Source organism: Crocuta crocuta, unplaced genomic scaffold (genome assembly GCF_008692635.1).
Source record: "Crocuta crocuta isolate KB4526 unplaced genomic scaffold, BGI_CrCroc_1.0 scaffold525, whole genome shotgun sequence".
NCBI classification, from domain to species: Eukaryota; Metazoa; Chordata; class Mammalia; order Carnivora; family Hyaenidae; genus Crocuta; species Crocuta crocuta.
This window is the reverse complement of record NW_027527986.1, coordinates 76,651-93,057: the sequence shown is the minus strand read 5'-3', so window position 1 is coordinate 93,057 and position 16,407 is coordinate 76,651. Positions and strand designations below refer to the sequence as shown.

The 16,407-nt window shown below is 35.1% G+C and overlaps 1 protein-coding gene across 1 annotated transcript in view; it reads left to right on the top strand.

Annotated features, from left to right (window-relative positions):
- Nucleotides 1-15,731, top strand: part of TINAG (tubulointerstitial nephritis antigen) — an 84,372-nt gene extending 68,641 nt beyond the window's left edge. The window contains exons 10-11 of the mRNA XM_077752880.1: nucleotides 6,489-6,534; nucleotides 15,561-15,731. Of these exons, the coding sequence (XP_077609006.1) occupies nucleotides 6,489-6,534; nucleotides 15,561-15,695 (181 nt within the window). The 3' untranslated portion in view covers nucleotides 15,696-15,731. The remainder of the gene's footprint in view (nucleotides 1-6,488; nucleotides 6,535-15,560) is intronic.
- The last annotated feature ends 676 nt before the right edge of the window (nucleotides 15,732-16,407 follow it).

The following is a 16,407-nucleotide window of genomic DNA, read 5'->3' as shown; positions in this document are numbered from 1 at the left end:
TGGCAGAACATATCAATGAAAGTACCTGATGTGGGGCGCCTGGGTGGCTCAGTTGGTTAAGCATCCGACTTCAGCTCAGGTCATGATATCACAGTTCATGAGTTCGATCCCTGCGTCAAGCTCTGTGCTGACAAAACCTGGAGTCTGCCTCAGATTCTGTGTCTTCCTCTCTCTCTGTCCTACCCTGCTCATGCTCTGTCTCTCTCTCTCTCTCTCTCAAAAATAAATAAACATTAAACAAAAGTCTAAAAAAAATGTAACTGATCTTAGATTGAGTAAGCCTGATTTGATTTACATTTTGCTTCGGTGGAAAATGAAGGGAGATGGGGAATGTCCTCATCTGATTTTGCTTTTCCCTACAGTCTGTTTTATTTCATCTGTGAGCTAGCATTAATTAGTTCCCCCTAAAGCTCTCTATCATGTTCAACATCGCTACACTCACCAGGCCTGAGCAGTTTTTTGAATGGTGTTACAAAGTGTCTCAGGTAGAACATTCATAAGGCAACAAAAAGCCTGCTTATCTTTGCCCCATTCTTACTCTACTAATCTTTCAAATTTTTGTGTAAAGAGAGCTGAGAGTCTGTCTATCTGCAATCTCACCTTTAAAAGCAGAATTCTATATCCAGGGTAGTCCTGTTACTGTTATTGGATTGAGACTCATCTGGTGGTTTCTTTATACCTCTATCCAATCTGACTTTCATTTCCTTAATAAGAAGGGCTGGAGTTCTATATCAGGCCCTCTTACACATTTGTTCCCTGTTTTCATCCTAAATTTCCTGTTCTAATAGGCTGTACTGCATAAGATTTCTTTACATGTTCACTGTTCAGAAACTTTCTTTTTTAATTTGGGTGGATCTATAATCACTAATACAGAATTGGTCTGCCCAGAAAATATGACTTTGAATTCCTATTGTTAGTCTCTTGGGCCCATGCCAGCATTCCTGAAGTGGTAAATTGTCAGATGCATTGCAACATTTCAGTTTAGATGATTCTGCTACAGTATATTACACCTACCATCAATATAAAATAAAACTTTTTCTCCTTATAACTCCAGACTCTTGGATGCATATGAGACCTGCTTTAAAGAACTTGATTCTTAAACAGAGGCTATCTTGACAAGTGAGTTAAGAGATAATTATTCTCATCAGAGAAGAATTCTACAATCTGTAGGACGGTTCTTTCACAATTTCTTTTAATAATCAGCTTTCTTTGGTTTGTACCTGTCAGAAACCCTGAAAAGTCATGAATTTAAAGGTTAATATGCAGAACCACTGTAAGTAGAGATAACTCAAAAGTAGATGAAGCCGCTCTGTAATTACAGTCTTAGGCTATGACACGTCAACCTGATCGTCAGAAACACATCTCTGTGCAACGTGAAGTGCACAAGTAACACCACTTTGAATGTACCTGTTCATTCAACCTTGAAATCCTAGAGTTAATCTTGACTCTTTCTTCTCCCTTTCTATCAGTATAAACTGGCTAAAAAATTCCATCACTTTTTTAAAGTTTTTACTTAAATTCCAGTTAGTTAACACACAGTGTAATATTCTTTTCAGGTGTACAATATACTGATTCATCATTTACCTACAACAGCCAAAGTTCATCACAAGTGTACTCCCTAATCTCCATCATCTATTTAACATAATCCCCCTCCTTCCCACCTCCCTATCTGTTTCTTCTCTATAGCTAAGAGTCTTGGTTTGTTTCTCTATTGTTTAGCCCCATTCTAATTTGTTTTGTTTCTTAAATTCCACATATGAGCGAAATCATATGGTATTTGTCTTTCTCTGACTGACTTATTTCACTTAGCATAATACTCTCCATCACTTCTATCTCTAAAATAGCTCTCAAATCTGTGTCCTCCTGTTCATTCCATTCACTTCAAATCAGTTTCTGCCCGTGTAGTTTAATTCACTTCCTCAACAAATATATATTTAGGGTTGACCTCAAATGTCATAGCCTCTGTTCTAGGTGTTGGAGATTCAGGTGTTAAAAGAGTGAACGATATTTCATTTATGGGTCTTACATTCTTATTTAGAATTTCATCATATCTTGCATTAATGACCAACATTCATCTCATGCTGTGACTCTCCATCCCCTGGAATCTATCCCCCACAGAACCCCAGAGTTTTCTTTCTGAAAGACGATCTGAATCATGTCATTACCATATTAGCATGACTCTTAACCCCAGCTTTATAAATGCTAAGGTTGGTGGTTATGGTTGCTCATGGTGGCCTGAGCCAAATGTGCTTCTCTAACTTGATTTCCTGCTTCTCCTTCACTGTTCTCCAGTCTCACAGGACCAAGTGCTGCTCTTAGAATAGGCTGAGATGAAGTTACTGGTTCTCTCCTGACCTATGCGCTTACTTATTGTGCCTAAAAATCTACACTTCCATTTGTACCTCAAGAATTCCTACTCAGTTCTGTGAAGGGAGTCATCTTTGCCCTCTGCAGACAGTTAATTTCTATGTCTGCTCTCCATAGAAAAATAAAGCATGCTTTTATAAAAGCAGGAAGTATGGAATCAAGTGAATGTTTGGGGTTCAAATACTTTTCTACTTGATTATGTTTCATTTCCCTCCCATTAAATGTATTTCTCATTCCGTATCAGGAGCCATCACTTCTCAGGCATCCTCAGGGAATGTGGTATGACAGCAGCCCAGGTTTTTTCAATACTAGCACATTTGCCCAGGTGTCACTAAATTGTGAGAGACTAGAAATATCGATGAATCTTAAATAATTGACACAATCAGTCTCATTAGATTGTCAGCTTCTTGAAGGCAGAAGATATATCTTCCTTGTACGACAAAGTAGTTTGCTGAATAAAGGCAGAAATAAGTGAATGAAATACATAAGACACCCTGTGCTTTTTTTTGGAAAGAGGTACTTATGGGAATACATATTATTGTAAGAAATTTGTATCTTCAACTCTCTCTTATTTAACATATCTAATATGACCACCACTGAATGTATGGACCTCAAGCACAAAATCAACCAAAACCAAGGGACAAACAACAACAACAATGCCATGACTTCAAATCCTATTCAAAGTAGTTACTCAGTTCCAAGAATTTTAGTATCTAGACATCTTAAAATATGGTTTTCAGAAAATGTAGTATTGATTATCACAGTTATCTGAAAAGAACAAAATCCTTTTTAAAGAGAACATTGATAACTCAACTCATAACATTAGTACCTTAGCAGTACAAAATCGTGCATCATTCTTTAATGGGTTTTAAGCTTTACTCCACAGAATTTAAGGTCTCTCCAGAAAGTCTCTTGATATTATGCAAAAGAGTAGTATTTCCAGAACTATCTAAAAGTGGTCATATAAGATGACTACAGCAGGAAGAGCTTAAATGATCACATGCTTGAAGTGAGAGATGTAACATAGACTCTGCCATGGAGCCAGCAGTTCACAGGCATCCTCTGCAAATGGAGTGCAGTGGCTGCCCAGAGTTCTTCAATAGTAGCATTTTCCCAGATGTCACTAAAGTTTGAGAGAAAAGAGGTGTTAATGGTTCTTAAATAACTGAAACAATTTAACTTAATTGGGTAGAAAAAATGCAAAAGAACAGTATAAAGTTCATATGAAGTAGAATTTTTTGAAGCAAGAAAAGCTACTATCCAGATCTCTCCAACTTGTGACCCTAGTGTATAATTTGTTTCAAATTCACAAATTAGGGAAACATTCTCAATGAGTAAGGTTATGGTCATGGTTTATCTAAAATGTTTATGAATAGTCCTTAAAATGGAGATGTATAGGGGAAGCAAAGAAGAGTATAAATAATTTAAAGTATGTATGAATGCAATGAAGATCCTCATATCCTCAAATATAGCTTTTGAGTTAGAAGAGAATATTTGTGAAAATGTACTATTTCTAGAATTTTCATCTTATTGGTATAATGGCAAGCCACAGTCCAGTACCACAATTCAGAAATTATAACTATAACTAACTATAACTATAACTAACTACATGTATAACTATATATATAGTTATACACACACACACACACACACACACACACACACATAGAGAGAAGGAGAGAGAGAGAAAGAGAGAGAGAGAGAGAAATGACCTTCATACACCAAGAAGAGAGGAACTCTCTCCTGTAAATGAACAATATAAGTAGTCTTCTTGCTTTGTACCAGTTAACCTTTATTTTTGTTTGGATAAAGGTTTTAATTACATGGATTGGCTATGATAGCAGTGGGAATTCTCCTAGGGCAAAGTGATTTTTCCCAGTCTTTCAAAGACTATGAGATATTTAGAAAACAACCCTTTGGTATCTTTCTCTGCAATACTCCACTGCAGCTCAATGGGTTGATTACCATCTTAGAAACTGTCTAAAAAGATACAGGCAAGAAAAGATAACTGAAATTTGCAGTGCAAACATTAGATCCTGTGATGGATGGACCTTGGTGGTCACTTGACACAGAGGCTGTAACATAGGGAACTGCACAACAGCTTCCTCAGTGAGGTGTGATGTCCTTTTTATCTGTAATTTGTGTAAAGGTTAGTATCTTTTGTATATAATTTTCCTTCACAAGCATCCTAGTCTCTGAAATTCTCAAACACAGTGACCTTCCTTTCTTCTTCTCTCTCTATTTGAAGACTTAATTTGTTTTTCTGTCCATTTTGAGAATGTTTGTAATAATCTGAATGCTAGCATTCTTTCTGAACTACAAAAGTATTTTAACTAATGCTTCATAAAGTTATAATAAACAGTAGCTATTTCCCGAAACTCACAGCAACTCCAAAAAGTTGATAGTTTGCAAAATAGGAATTATAGCTGTCTACTATATCATTGAAAATATTATTTAGATAATCTTTGCAAACTGTAGGTAATATATGAAAAATACAGGCCATTGAACAAAAATTAGAGTAGTAGTTTGTATTTCTTAGATGACTCCCAACTGAAGTAGTTTAGTTTAGTTTAGTTTAGACTGGTGGCTCAGTCAGTTAAGCATCCAACTCTTGAGTTTAGCTCATGTCATGAACTCATGGTTTGTGAATTCAGACCCTGCATTGGGCTCTGGGCTGACAGCTCAGAGCCTGCTTGGGATTCTGCCTCTCTCTCTCTGCCCCTCCCCTGTTTGCTCTCTATCTCTCTCTCAAAATAAATAAAAATTTAAAAAAACTGCAAAATGGTTTCCACAATTAAACTAGCTTGAACTTATACATTAAACTGCCCGGAATATTTGAAACCTTAAATTATTCCAGTCTCCTCTCCCTGTGCATAAATGAGGACCCAAGCAGTCAGTACTCCTAGCCTCTATTCTATCAGGGGAAAAAAAAAAAAAAAACAACGAAGAAGAAAGAAAAGTTGCTCTTCAGTGTTACATCAAATTACAAATCATTTTTTCTTCCCTCCTTTTTTGTGACAAAGGATCTAAATGCATTAATATATTTTCTTGAATCCCCCATGATTACCTCTACCACAAACCTTCCTTTTTTAGGCAATACCTCTGTGTGATGGTGTCATCATTTTATTCTGAACCCTATTAAAAACAGCTCTCTGGCAAATGGACATGTTGACAGTATTTGAATGAATTTGTCTCTCTTCCAGGAGTAGGATACTGGGGTTTAACTTGAAGGAACTCTGAGGTTGAGATCTGGGATACTAGAGGTGGATTGGCAGGCCTCTGTGTGGGCAGAACTGTATTCTCACGAGCCATCACAGCACATGAAAGTGGTAGTCCATACGCTTCCTCCACACAACACCGTTGCTGTTCAAGACAGGCTGCAGTTCACGACTGTGTAATTATTAGAGACAAATATAACATGAAGAAGAACATGGGATTGAAGCCCAGGCTTATCACCTCCCACTTTGTGATCTTAGACAAGTCTTGTCATTTCATTACTAGATGTTGTCTAGTAACTAACATCTCTCTCACTGGATTTAGTCAAGAGAAAACATAAGCTTGGATTCTTTATGGATTGTTACATGCCACACTGAAACTGGACCAGTACTAGAAGTAAAACATTGGATTTCCATACATACATGTGTGAATGGAAATTCCACATTAGGCACCTAGCCATTTTATAAAATAATATACATATTTTCATGAAAAATTATTTATGACAGATACCTATATTTATGTTATGTTTATTGGTAGTCATGGAAATTTTTAGTTTATGCCATTTAGGGAAGACTTTTAGGGAGCTAGATGTGAAGAGGGGAGGCATCTTCAAGTACTTTAAAACCTCCATGTCCCAGTTGTCCTACAATTTATTTTCTTTGACAAATGAATTTGATTTTAAGCCATTTGGACATAGATGAGTATATTCTGATCAAATAAATAAGGTTATGGTCAAAAAGAAAACTGCAGGCACATTTTTGTAGGGGGATGATTGCAATTCCATAGTGAAACAGGTGGGCCATAAGGAAAATAGAAAAGATAAAACTCTAGCAATAACTTACATTTTATCATGATGGAAATCGAACATTTTTAACCATTCCAATATTTTGTGTTATTATTTGTAGGTGGGGCACACTGAAAGGGGCACAGGGACAGAAAGAAAAATTCTGGGTAGGTACCTCTTTCCAACTGCATTTCTACTGCGATGTGAATAGGGTAGAGTCATCTGTGTCACTACCACCTGGCTTGTGTTATTTAGTCACATTTCTAAGTTACGGTAATATTGTTAGTAATAGTGGTATTTTCTCCAGCAGAAAATTCATTATAATCACTTGTACTAAAATAACAGTTTTCCTCTATTCCTCTTATTTCAAATTATAAAAGAGGAAAAGGTATTTTTTTTTCAAAGGAAGAATCAAAAGGAAAACATTTTGTTTTATTCTCATCCATATTAAAGTAATGGCTGGACTTCTCTCATCTGTTAACTTTGTGTTCGTACATTATGTTTGCTATGGATGATGCTTTGTAATGTTAGTATCAGTTTTATGTGTTGATATAAAGTATATGTATTTCCTATAGTGGAAAAGAGCTTTATTTTTGATTTTGCCACTTATAACAAATACATTCTCCTTCACTGAAAAAGGAACAATGTCTAGTATAAAAATTAACAGAAGGTTACACATAAGAAACATTTTGAAGAAGACTGGAACATATTACCTCAAATATCCAATTAATTGAAATGAACTTTGATGAATTGTTCCAGGTCTTTATTGCATACATTTTAATATTTATTTTAAGTTCTGCAAAAAAGCAGGAATAGAGTGAATAGGTAATGGTAATTATTATGAAATTTGAATTTGAATATATACAGTAGAGGGCATATTAAGACTTATAGGACATTAAATATTAGTAGTGATAGTCATCAAAGTGACTCTTATTAATTAGATTTCTTTACAAAGTACTCACAAAAATCAAGCACCCAAGTATGTGGTCGCCTCTTTCATTTGTCTTGTTGATATATGGAAGTATTTTCCTTTTAAATAGAATGATGCTTCTTTGTATTTAAGCTGAGCTTTCTTGGGGCACTTGGGTGGCTCAGTCAGTTAAGCATCTGACTCTTGATTTCAGCTCAGGTCATGATCTAGTGATTTGTGAGTTTGAGCCCCTACATTGGGTTTGTACTGACAGTTTGGATCCTGTTTGGGATTCTCTCTTCCTCTCTCTCTCTGCCCCTCCCCTGCTTTCGCTTCTGTGCTCGCTCTCTCTCTCAAAAATAAATACATAAACTTAAAACAAACCTGAACTTTCTTAAATATCATTATCTTCATTAAAAGAAAGTTTGCAGTAGTTAGTTAACATTAATGCTACGTAGTTAAAATTCATAATTTGTGAAAGGGGATATATTGTTTGAATGCCTGTAGTTAAGTTTCTATCTAGGATTTCTACTAAATGAGTTTAAATAATTATTCAGTCTCATCATAATATAATATTTAGAGGCAAAAACAAATTACTTGTTTAATGTATTGAATTCACAGCAGTTTTTAGCATATAGCACCTGATACACCTGATAGCTATTTATGGAGTGAATATGAATGAACATGCAAAAAAACAAAAACAAAAACAAAAAACACAGAACTTTTTGTGACCCTCTCACCTTCATCCTCATCATTTCCTCCCTAGGGATGATATATGCAAGCACAAATGCACACACACAGAGACATACACACACGTACATATACTCACTCATTCTCGTAAATTCAACACATATATGCATGTTATCACTTTAGATTACTTTTGTCACAATTACCATCAATTTTGAACTTATTGCTTATCTAAAATTTTCAAAGAAAACTATTTCATGGGCATAAAATCGGGATTTCTTTCTGCTGTCACTCTTAGATAAATTGCTTAATGTCAGTGGTAGGAATATAAGAATCAAACACAAATTATCATGTTCTATTAAATTGCACATTTTGGTTAATTATTTTCTCCACTTAACTGTATCCTCATCTTGGGCCAGTGTTGTACCTGCCTTATTTACTACTGTATCCAAAGGACAAAGCAAAGTGACTGGTACATAATGGGAATATACACAATACTTGTTGCTTGAATGAATGAATGAATAACATTAATCTGTGCAATCAGGAAAAATTAGGTCACTAAAGTAGTTTACATTTTACATAAAAATTAATATTTGGTTTAATTAAAATATGAAATCCTTAAGTAGTACTAGTGTTCTACAAGAATAATGAAGGGTCTGAGATGTTATCCCACTTGAATTAAGGAACATGGATCAGAAGAAAAGAGTACCAGAGTGAAGCTCACATCCAGAACAACAGCCAGATGTCACCACATAGGTCCTCACACTTTGGTCTTGCCGAGATAAGAGACAACAGCCTTTATCCATACAAGTAGCAGCTGATGCTTCATAAATGAGGGACAGAGAAGAGTAGATTTTCTCCGTTTATATAGAGGAGACAGGCAACCTCCTCCTTTCCAGCAAGGAGAGAAAAAAATTATTCCACTAAAATGGGATGGAAAGGGTCTTATGTTCTTACCCTTACCCTCAGGAATATAAACATGTCTTTGCAAGGGCCAGATAAATACAGATAATGTCTCCGAATGCTGAACTTCATCCTTTTTTAACATGTAAAGACCAAGGGAGATAATGTTCCAGTACTCCTGGCACCATGGGGCTTAATTTAAGACCTTGTCTGGTCTCTGACTCTTTGGCCCTCTTGGGGAGATAAGAGAAGTTTTATTATCCTTTTGGATCAGATCAATTAACTAGACAAATGGCTACAGATCTAATTCTCATTGAATGTGAAGATAAAATATTCCTGGCAGAAGTGAAAGCAAATATTCTCTATCTCTATATCATATACACTTTTTGTGAGCCAGTAGATTAGAGTTCTTTTTGCAAGAGCACTGATAAGTTCAGAAAAGTTTTATTGCCCCACAATTAGATATGAACATTTTAAAATATTTACAGGTAGGCCTATGATATAGTACATTAAAATTTAAAAAGTGGATGACTTCCATTACTGAATAAAATGTATTACATAACAATAAGCCATATAGACCACTAAAAAAGTTGAACACAGTACCGAAATTAATCTTCCAAATCATATTTTTAAAGAAATGAGAGAGCTGATCTGGAGAAGATTTTCCATCCTGTGAGCATTTGGTAGGTCTGGGATCAAGCTGAAGGTTACATTTGAAATATGCAGAAAGACAGAGAGAAACCTCTAGGAGACAGAGAATCCAGCAGTATTAGAATTTAGAGGAAACCAAACACAAAGCCATCTCTTCCCATGGAATATTTACCAAATTTCTAAGCAGTGTGAATAGGTGAGGAGGGGAATGAGAAGGCAAAGTGAAATCTTCAGCCTTGACAAACCTGCACGAGGATTCCTACTGGAAGAGAACTTGAAACACACACATGCCCTGACCTGACTCAGTTTCTGCACAAATTGAGGTGATTAGTTTCTCACCATATCTCTTTAGGAGAAGAAAGGGCTAACCTTCTTAGGATAATAATACCAAGGTCAATCTATAATTATTAGAACAATGTATCCAGCTTACATTTGAAAATTCTGAAACATGACCAATAACTAAGGGGAAAAACTATCAAATAGGAGTAATAGATAATGCGTTAGATGTTGGTTTTAAAAGAGCCATTGTAAAAACCATTTTAAAAATATAGATGAAAGATGAAGACTTTAAAAAAATTAGTGTTTATTTTTTGAAAGAGAGAGAGAGGGAGAGAGCAGGGAAGGGACAGAGAGAAAAAGAGACACATAATCCAAAGCAGGCTCCAGGCTTAAGCTGTCAGAGCAAAGCCCAACATGAGGCTCAAACTCACAAACTGCAAGATAATGACCTGAGTCAAAGTTGACTGCATAACTGACAAAGCCATGCAGGTGCCCCATGAAAGATGGAAACCTTTAACAAAGGGTTTAAATATGTATAAAAATGAATCATTGAATTTGTGAGTGCAATCTTTGAAATCAAGAGCTTCCTGGATGGGTTAAATTGCAAACAGAATCAGTGGTCTTAAATAAAATTCAATGATTTTGTAGTACACAGAGAAAAACATAATGAAAGAACAAAAGCAAATACAGAACAATGTGAATACAAATGGTAGGACACACTCAAACAGTTCAACATACATGTAATTGTATTCTCAGAAGGATTGAGAGAGAGAGAGAGAGTTAGAATCAATATTTAAAAACTTGATAGCCAATAGTTTTCCAAAACTGAAGGACGTCAACCCAAAAATTCAGAAAGCTCAATAAACTCCATGAAGGAGAAAAACAAAAACAAAAACAAAAGCTTGCCCAGGCATTTAATAACCAGTTGAAAGTAAAAGATAAAAACAAAGATTTTAAAATGGTAGAGTTTTTTTATATGATAGGTTAACTTCAGAAAAAAATAGCCTAACTGAAGACTGAAAAAAATGGGTGGCAGGGGAATGAATATATTTAACAATGATGTTGAAAAAACTATGTTCACAAGTGAAAGAATGCAAGTGGATCCCCTTTTCACACTGCTTACAAAAATTAACTCAAAATGGGTTAAAGGTTTACTTACATTTAAGAAAGACCTGAAACTGTGAAGAAAACAGGGACAACACTTCTTAACATTGATCTTTGCAATGACTTCCAGGATAGGACACCAAAAACACAAGTGACAAAAACAAAAATAAACAAGTGGTCTACATCAAACTAGAAAGCTTCCACACAGCAAGACAAAAAAACAAAAACAAAAACAAAAGTAACAGTGAGAGTCAGCCTGGAATCGAGAAATTACTTGTATATTATGTATCTGATAAGGGGTTGATATCCAAAATATTAAAAAAAAATTTTTTGTATGTTTTATTTATTTCTGAGAGAGAGAGAGAGACACTGTGAGCAGGGGAGGGAGAGAGAGAGAGGGGGAGAAACAGAATCTGAAGCAGGCTCCAGGCTCCGAGCTGGCTGTCAGCACAGAGCCTGACACGGGGCCAAACCCATGAACCATGTGATCATGACCTGAGCCGAAGTCGGATACTTAACTGACTGAGCCACCCAGGTACCCTGATATCCAAAATATTTTAAAAACTTATACAGTTCAGTAGCAAGAAAACAAATAATGAGATTAAAGACAAGCAAAGAATCTGAATACACTTAGTTCCAAAGAAGATATAAAAATGGCCAGCAGATACATGAAAGGTGTTCAACAGCACAAGTCATTATGGAACTGTAGAACTACAATGAAATATTACCTCACACCTGTCAGAATGGCTAAAATCAACAACACAAGAAACAACAAATGTTGGTGAGGATGAGGAGAAAGGGGAACCCTCTTGCACTATTGGTGGGAACTCAAACTGAGGCACCTACTCAGGAAAACTGTATGGAGGCTTCTCAAAAGTTAGAAATGGAACTACCCTATGATCCAGTAATTTCATGACTAGGTATTTACCCAAAGAATACGAAAATACTAATTCAAAGGGCTATGTGGACTCCTGTTTATAGCAGCATTATCTATAATAGCCAAATCATGGAAACAGGCCAGTGTCCATCAATAAATGGATAAAGAAGATGTGGTATATATGTACAGTGGAATATTAGCCATGAATAAAGAATGAATTCTTGGCATTTGCTTTATAGCTAGAGTATTATGCTAAGGAAAAAGTCAGTCAGAGAAAGACAAATACCTTATGATTTTACTCATGTGTAGAACTTAAAAAACAAAACAGATGAGCAAAGGGGAAAAAGAGAGAGAGGGAGTCAAACCAGAAACAGACTCTTAACTATAGAGAACAAACTGACAGTTATCAGAGGGAGTTGGATAGGTGATGGGGATTAAGAAGTATATTTGTTGTGTTGAGCACTGGGTGTGGTATGGAAGTGTTGAATCACTATATTGTATACCTGAAATTGATACTACGCTGTATGTTAACTAACTGGAATTTAAATGAAAACACTTAAAAAAATTAACACCAAATCCTTCTCAAACTTCTTAAAAAGTCCAAACAGGAAGGAACTATCTGGAACTCATTTTACAAGGCCAGTATTACCCTGATACCAAAGCCAGAAAAGGGCACTATGAGAAAATAAAATATCCTTGATGGATGAAGATTCAAAAATTCTCAAAAAACAAAACAAAACACCTAGCAAACTGAATTCAACAGCACATTAAAGTGATCATAATCATGATCAAAGGGATTCATGCTGGGGTGCAAGGATGTTTCAACATAAGTAAATCAATAAGTGTGATATCTTACATTAATTAAATGAAAGATAAAAATTACATGATCATCTCAATAGATATAGACAAAGCATTTGACAAAATTCACATTCTTTAGTGGTTAAAAACTCTCAAAAATTGGGTTTAGAAGGAATATACCTCAACATAATAAAGGCCACATGTGACAAACACAGAGTACACATCGTATTCAATAGTGGAAGATTAAAAGCTTTCACCCTATGATCAGGAGCAAAACAAAAATGTCCCCTCTTACTTTTCTTATTCAACATACTGGAAGTCCTAGAAAAAGCAATTAGACAAGAGAAAGAAATAAAAGGCATCCAAATTAGCTTAGAAGAAGTAAACTGTCTCTCTTTGCAGATGATATGGTTTTATATATATATACAATCCTAAAGACTCCATCAAAAAACTACTAGAACTAATAAATCAACAAAGTGGCAGGATAAAAGTCAACCTACAAAAATCAGTTATATTTTTATATACTAACAGTGAACTATTCTAAAAGAATATTTCATTTGTGATACAATAAAAAATACATGTACTTAGTATAAATTAAACCAAGGATGTGAAATATCTGTATACTAAAAATGATAAGAAATTGATTAAAAAAATTGAAGAAGACACAAATAAATGAAGTGATATCCCATGTTCATGGATCAGAAGAATTAATATTGTCAAAATGTCCATACTACCCAAAACTGTCTATAAATTCAATGCAATCCCTATCAAAATTCCAATGAGAATTTTCACAAAAATGAAAAATATCCTAAAAGTTGTGTGGAACCACAAAGACCTTGAACAGCCAAAATAATCCTGAGAAAGATTACTGGAGGCATCACAAATCTTGATTTCAAATTTTATTTCAAAATTTTAATAGTGAAAACAGTACATTACTGGCATAAAAATAGACACACAGACCAATAGAACAGGATCAAGAGCCCAGAAACAAACCCATTTATATATAATCAACTAATATTTGACAAAAAGGCCAAGAAGAGACAATGGAGAAAGCATAGTCTTTTCAATACATGATGTTGAGAAAAGTGTTTAACCATATGCAGAAGAATGGAATTGAAACCCTATTGTACACCGCTCATAAAAGTTAACTCAAAATGGATTAAAGACTTAAATGTAAGACCAGAAATTGCAAAGACACAGGAAGAAAACACCGGAAATTCTCCTTGATGTTGATCTTTGCAAAGATTGCTCGGGTATGATACCAAAGGTGCAAAGAGAAAAGCACAAGGGCTGCTGCCTAGCAAAACAGTAAGCAAAATAAAAAGGCAACCCATGGGAGAAAACATTTGCAAACCATCTATCTGATATGGGGTTACCATCCAAATATATATAAGGAACTCAGGGAACTTAATAGCAAAAATCACACATAATCCAACTAAAACTGGGCAAAAGATGTGAAGAGACAATTTCTTCCTGAGATAATACAAATGGCCAATAGACAGATGAAAATGTACTCAATATCATTAGCTATCAGGGAAATGAAAATTAAAACCACAGTGAAAAATTACTTCACACCTATTAGAATAGCTAATATCAAAAAGGAGAGAGCAAGTGTTGTCAAGGATGTGGAGAAAAGCGAACACTCATGAACTGTTGATGGGAATGGAAATGGGTGTGGCCCCTGTGAAAAACAATTTGGAGGTTTCTCATAAAATTAAAAAATAGAATTACCATATGATCCAGTAATCCCACTTCTGGGAATATATCCTTCAGGGTTTTTTCTGTTAAATTTACCTGTGGTCAATTAGCTCCCTTCCAGCCTTCAGGATAATCTTTATATACTTCATTGATGTTTTTTGTTTTGTTTTGTTTTTTGCTCCCTACTCCAAACCCTTATTCAGGCAAGCTCTCAACCCCAGGAGACATTCTGGACATAGTCTAACTTTTAGTTAATCTCATATTTTAAAATTAAATATAAATGTACAAAGAAAATGTTTAATTCTTATTGAATTTACTTTCTGAATATTTCTCAAATACTTTTCCTATTTCTCTTCCTAGTTTTCCTGCCCCTATTAAGACATCAGACTTGATTATTATAAGTTTACTAGCCAGTCTCCCTGCCTCTTCTGTTTACCCTCTTAAATCCATCCTTCTCATTATCACATGGAGTAATATCATCAAAATATAAATTTGCCCACCTTTTTCTCCTGCTAGAAGCAACTTAAGAACTTGTCATCATTTTCACCATTATTTTCTCAGTATGTATTTCCTTTACTCCCTTTCAGCCTCATAACCCACCAGACTGCTTCTGTTTTATGATCTAATTATAATAATTTCATTGCTTCATTTCAGTGCTTCGTGCTGCTCCATAGTTGGCTGTTTATGCTTTTACTATTTTCTTTTACCTGAATCTCCTTTCCTCCTGTTTTTACCTGGTTAATTTATTCCCAGGCTTTAATATGGATCTCATATAGCACTTCTTCGATAATGTCTTTCCTGAACCATCCAAATAAACAAGATGTCCCTCAGCTGTCTTCAAAAGCACCCTGTGCATAGTACTACCCGAGTACTTGGCTTATGTTGTTGTCCTTCATTAGGCCTCAAGCTTCCGGAACACAGAATAAGATGTTATTTATCTTTGTTCCCCTGGTGCCTGGCACAGGGCAAGTTACATAGGAGACACTATAATTGCAGCTTTTCTGACATCGTTTGATACGGGATTTCAAATATATGTTATCATTGTATGCATGATAACTGAGAGATTTTATACCAGTTCTATTTAGTGTGAACTTGAGTGTGCATGCATATTAATGTAACTGATAAATAACTGTTTTATTCTTATTTAGAAAATATTTAGGCTCTTAATAATTGTGATCTATAATAACCATTTAAAGCTACACATGAGTTCCTTGTGTTTTTACAGTCAGGATTCAATATCCAACTATGATAATCATCTTTTCCCTCTCTCTTTTTTTTCCCTGCAGATTGCTGCCAATTCCTGGGGAAAGGCATGGGGAGAGAATGGCTATTTCAGGATTCTTCGAGGAGTAAATGAATCTGACATTGAAAAGTTGATTATCGCAGCTTGGGGCCAACTGACAAGTTCAGATGAACCATAACATATCATTGAATTTCCATAAGGCCATGCACTTAAGTAACCCTTTAAATTGAAATTAAGCAAAATGAGGTTCTCTGTGACAGTGGCATCTTTGTCTCTTCACATTGTTATTATAATGTGCCTGTTTTCTTGTTTCACCCTAGGCTCCCTGCTTCTGCTTCCTTTATATCACTGAGTATATAAAAACACTAATAGAGGACAGCAGAGTAGCTAAATGATTTTGAAGTTCTATGGTTGTCTTTTTTTTCTCTCATGACAGTGTTCATTTTGACTTTGATAGTTCACAAAAGTGTAACAGTGCTTGTCTTAAAAGTTCATGACATTCCTTTGTAGAAATGAAATAGCTTCTGTCTTTAACAAATGAGGTTTTCAGACTAAAAAAAATGGAAACACCAATTTACAATCTTCATGATTTTTTCCGAATAAATATTGCTATCTTTATTCATATTTTGCTTATAATTTACAAGAAGTAATGGAAATAGATTATTGTTTCTCTCAAAAGGCTAACATTTTGTTTCTTTCCATTTTCTTAACCTAACTTGCAATCTGAACTAAAAAGGAAAATAACTCTCCATAGAAAATAACTATTCTTTATGGTAGTTCACTCTTTATACTGTGTAATGGCCTGTGCTCTAAAATAGATGGTGTCTGGGAGGTAAAATTTTCCACCACCTCCCTTGCTTCTTTAGGCTGATCTAATAATTAAATTAACA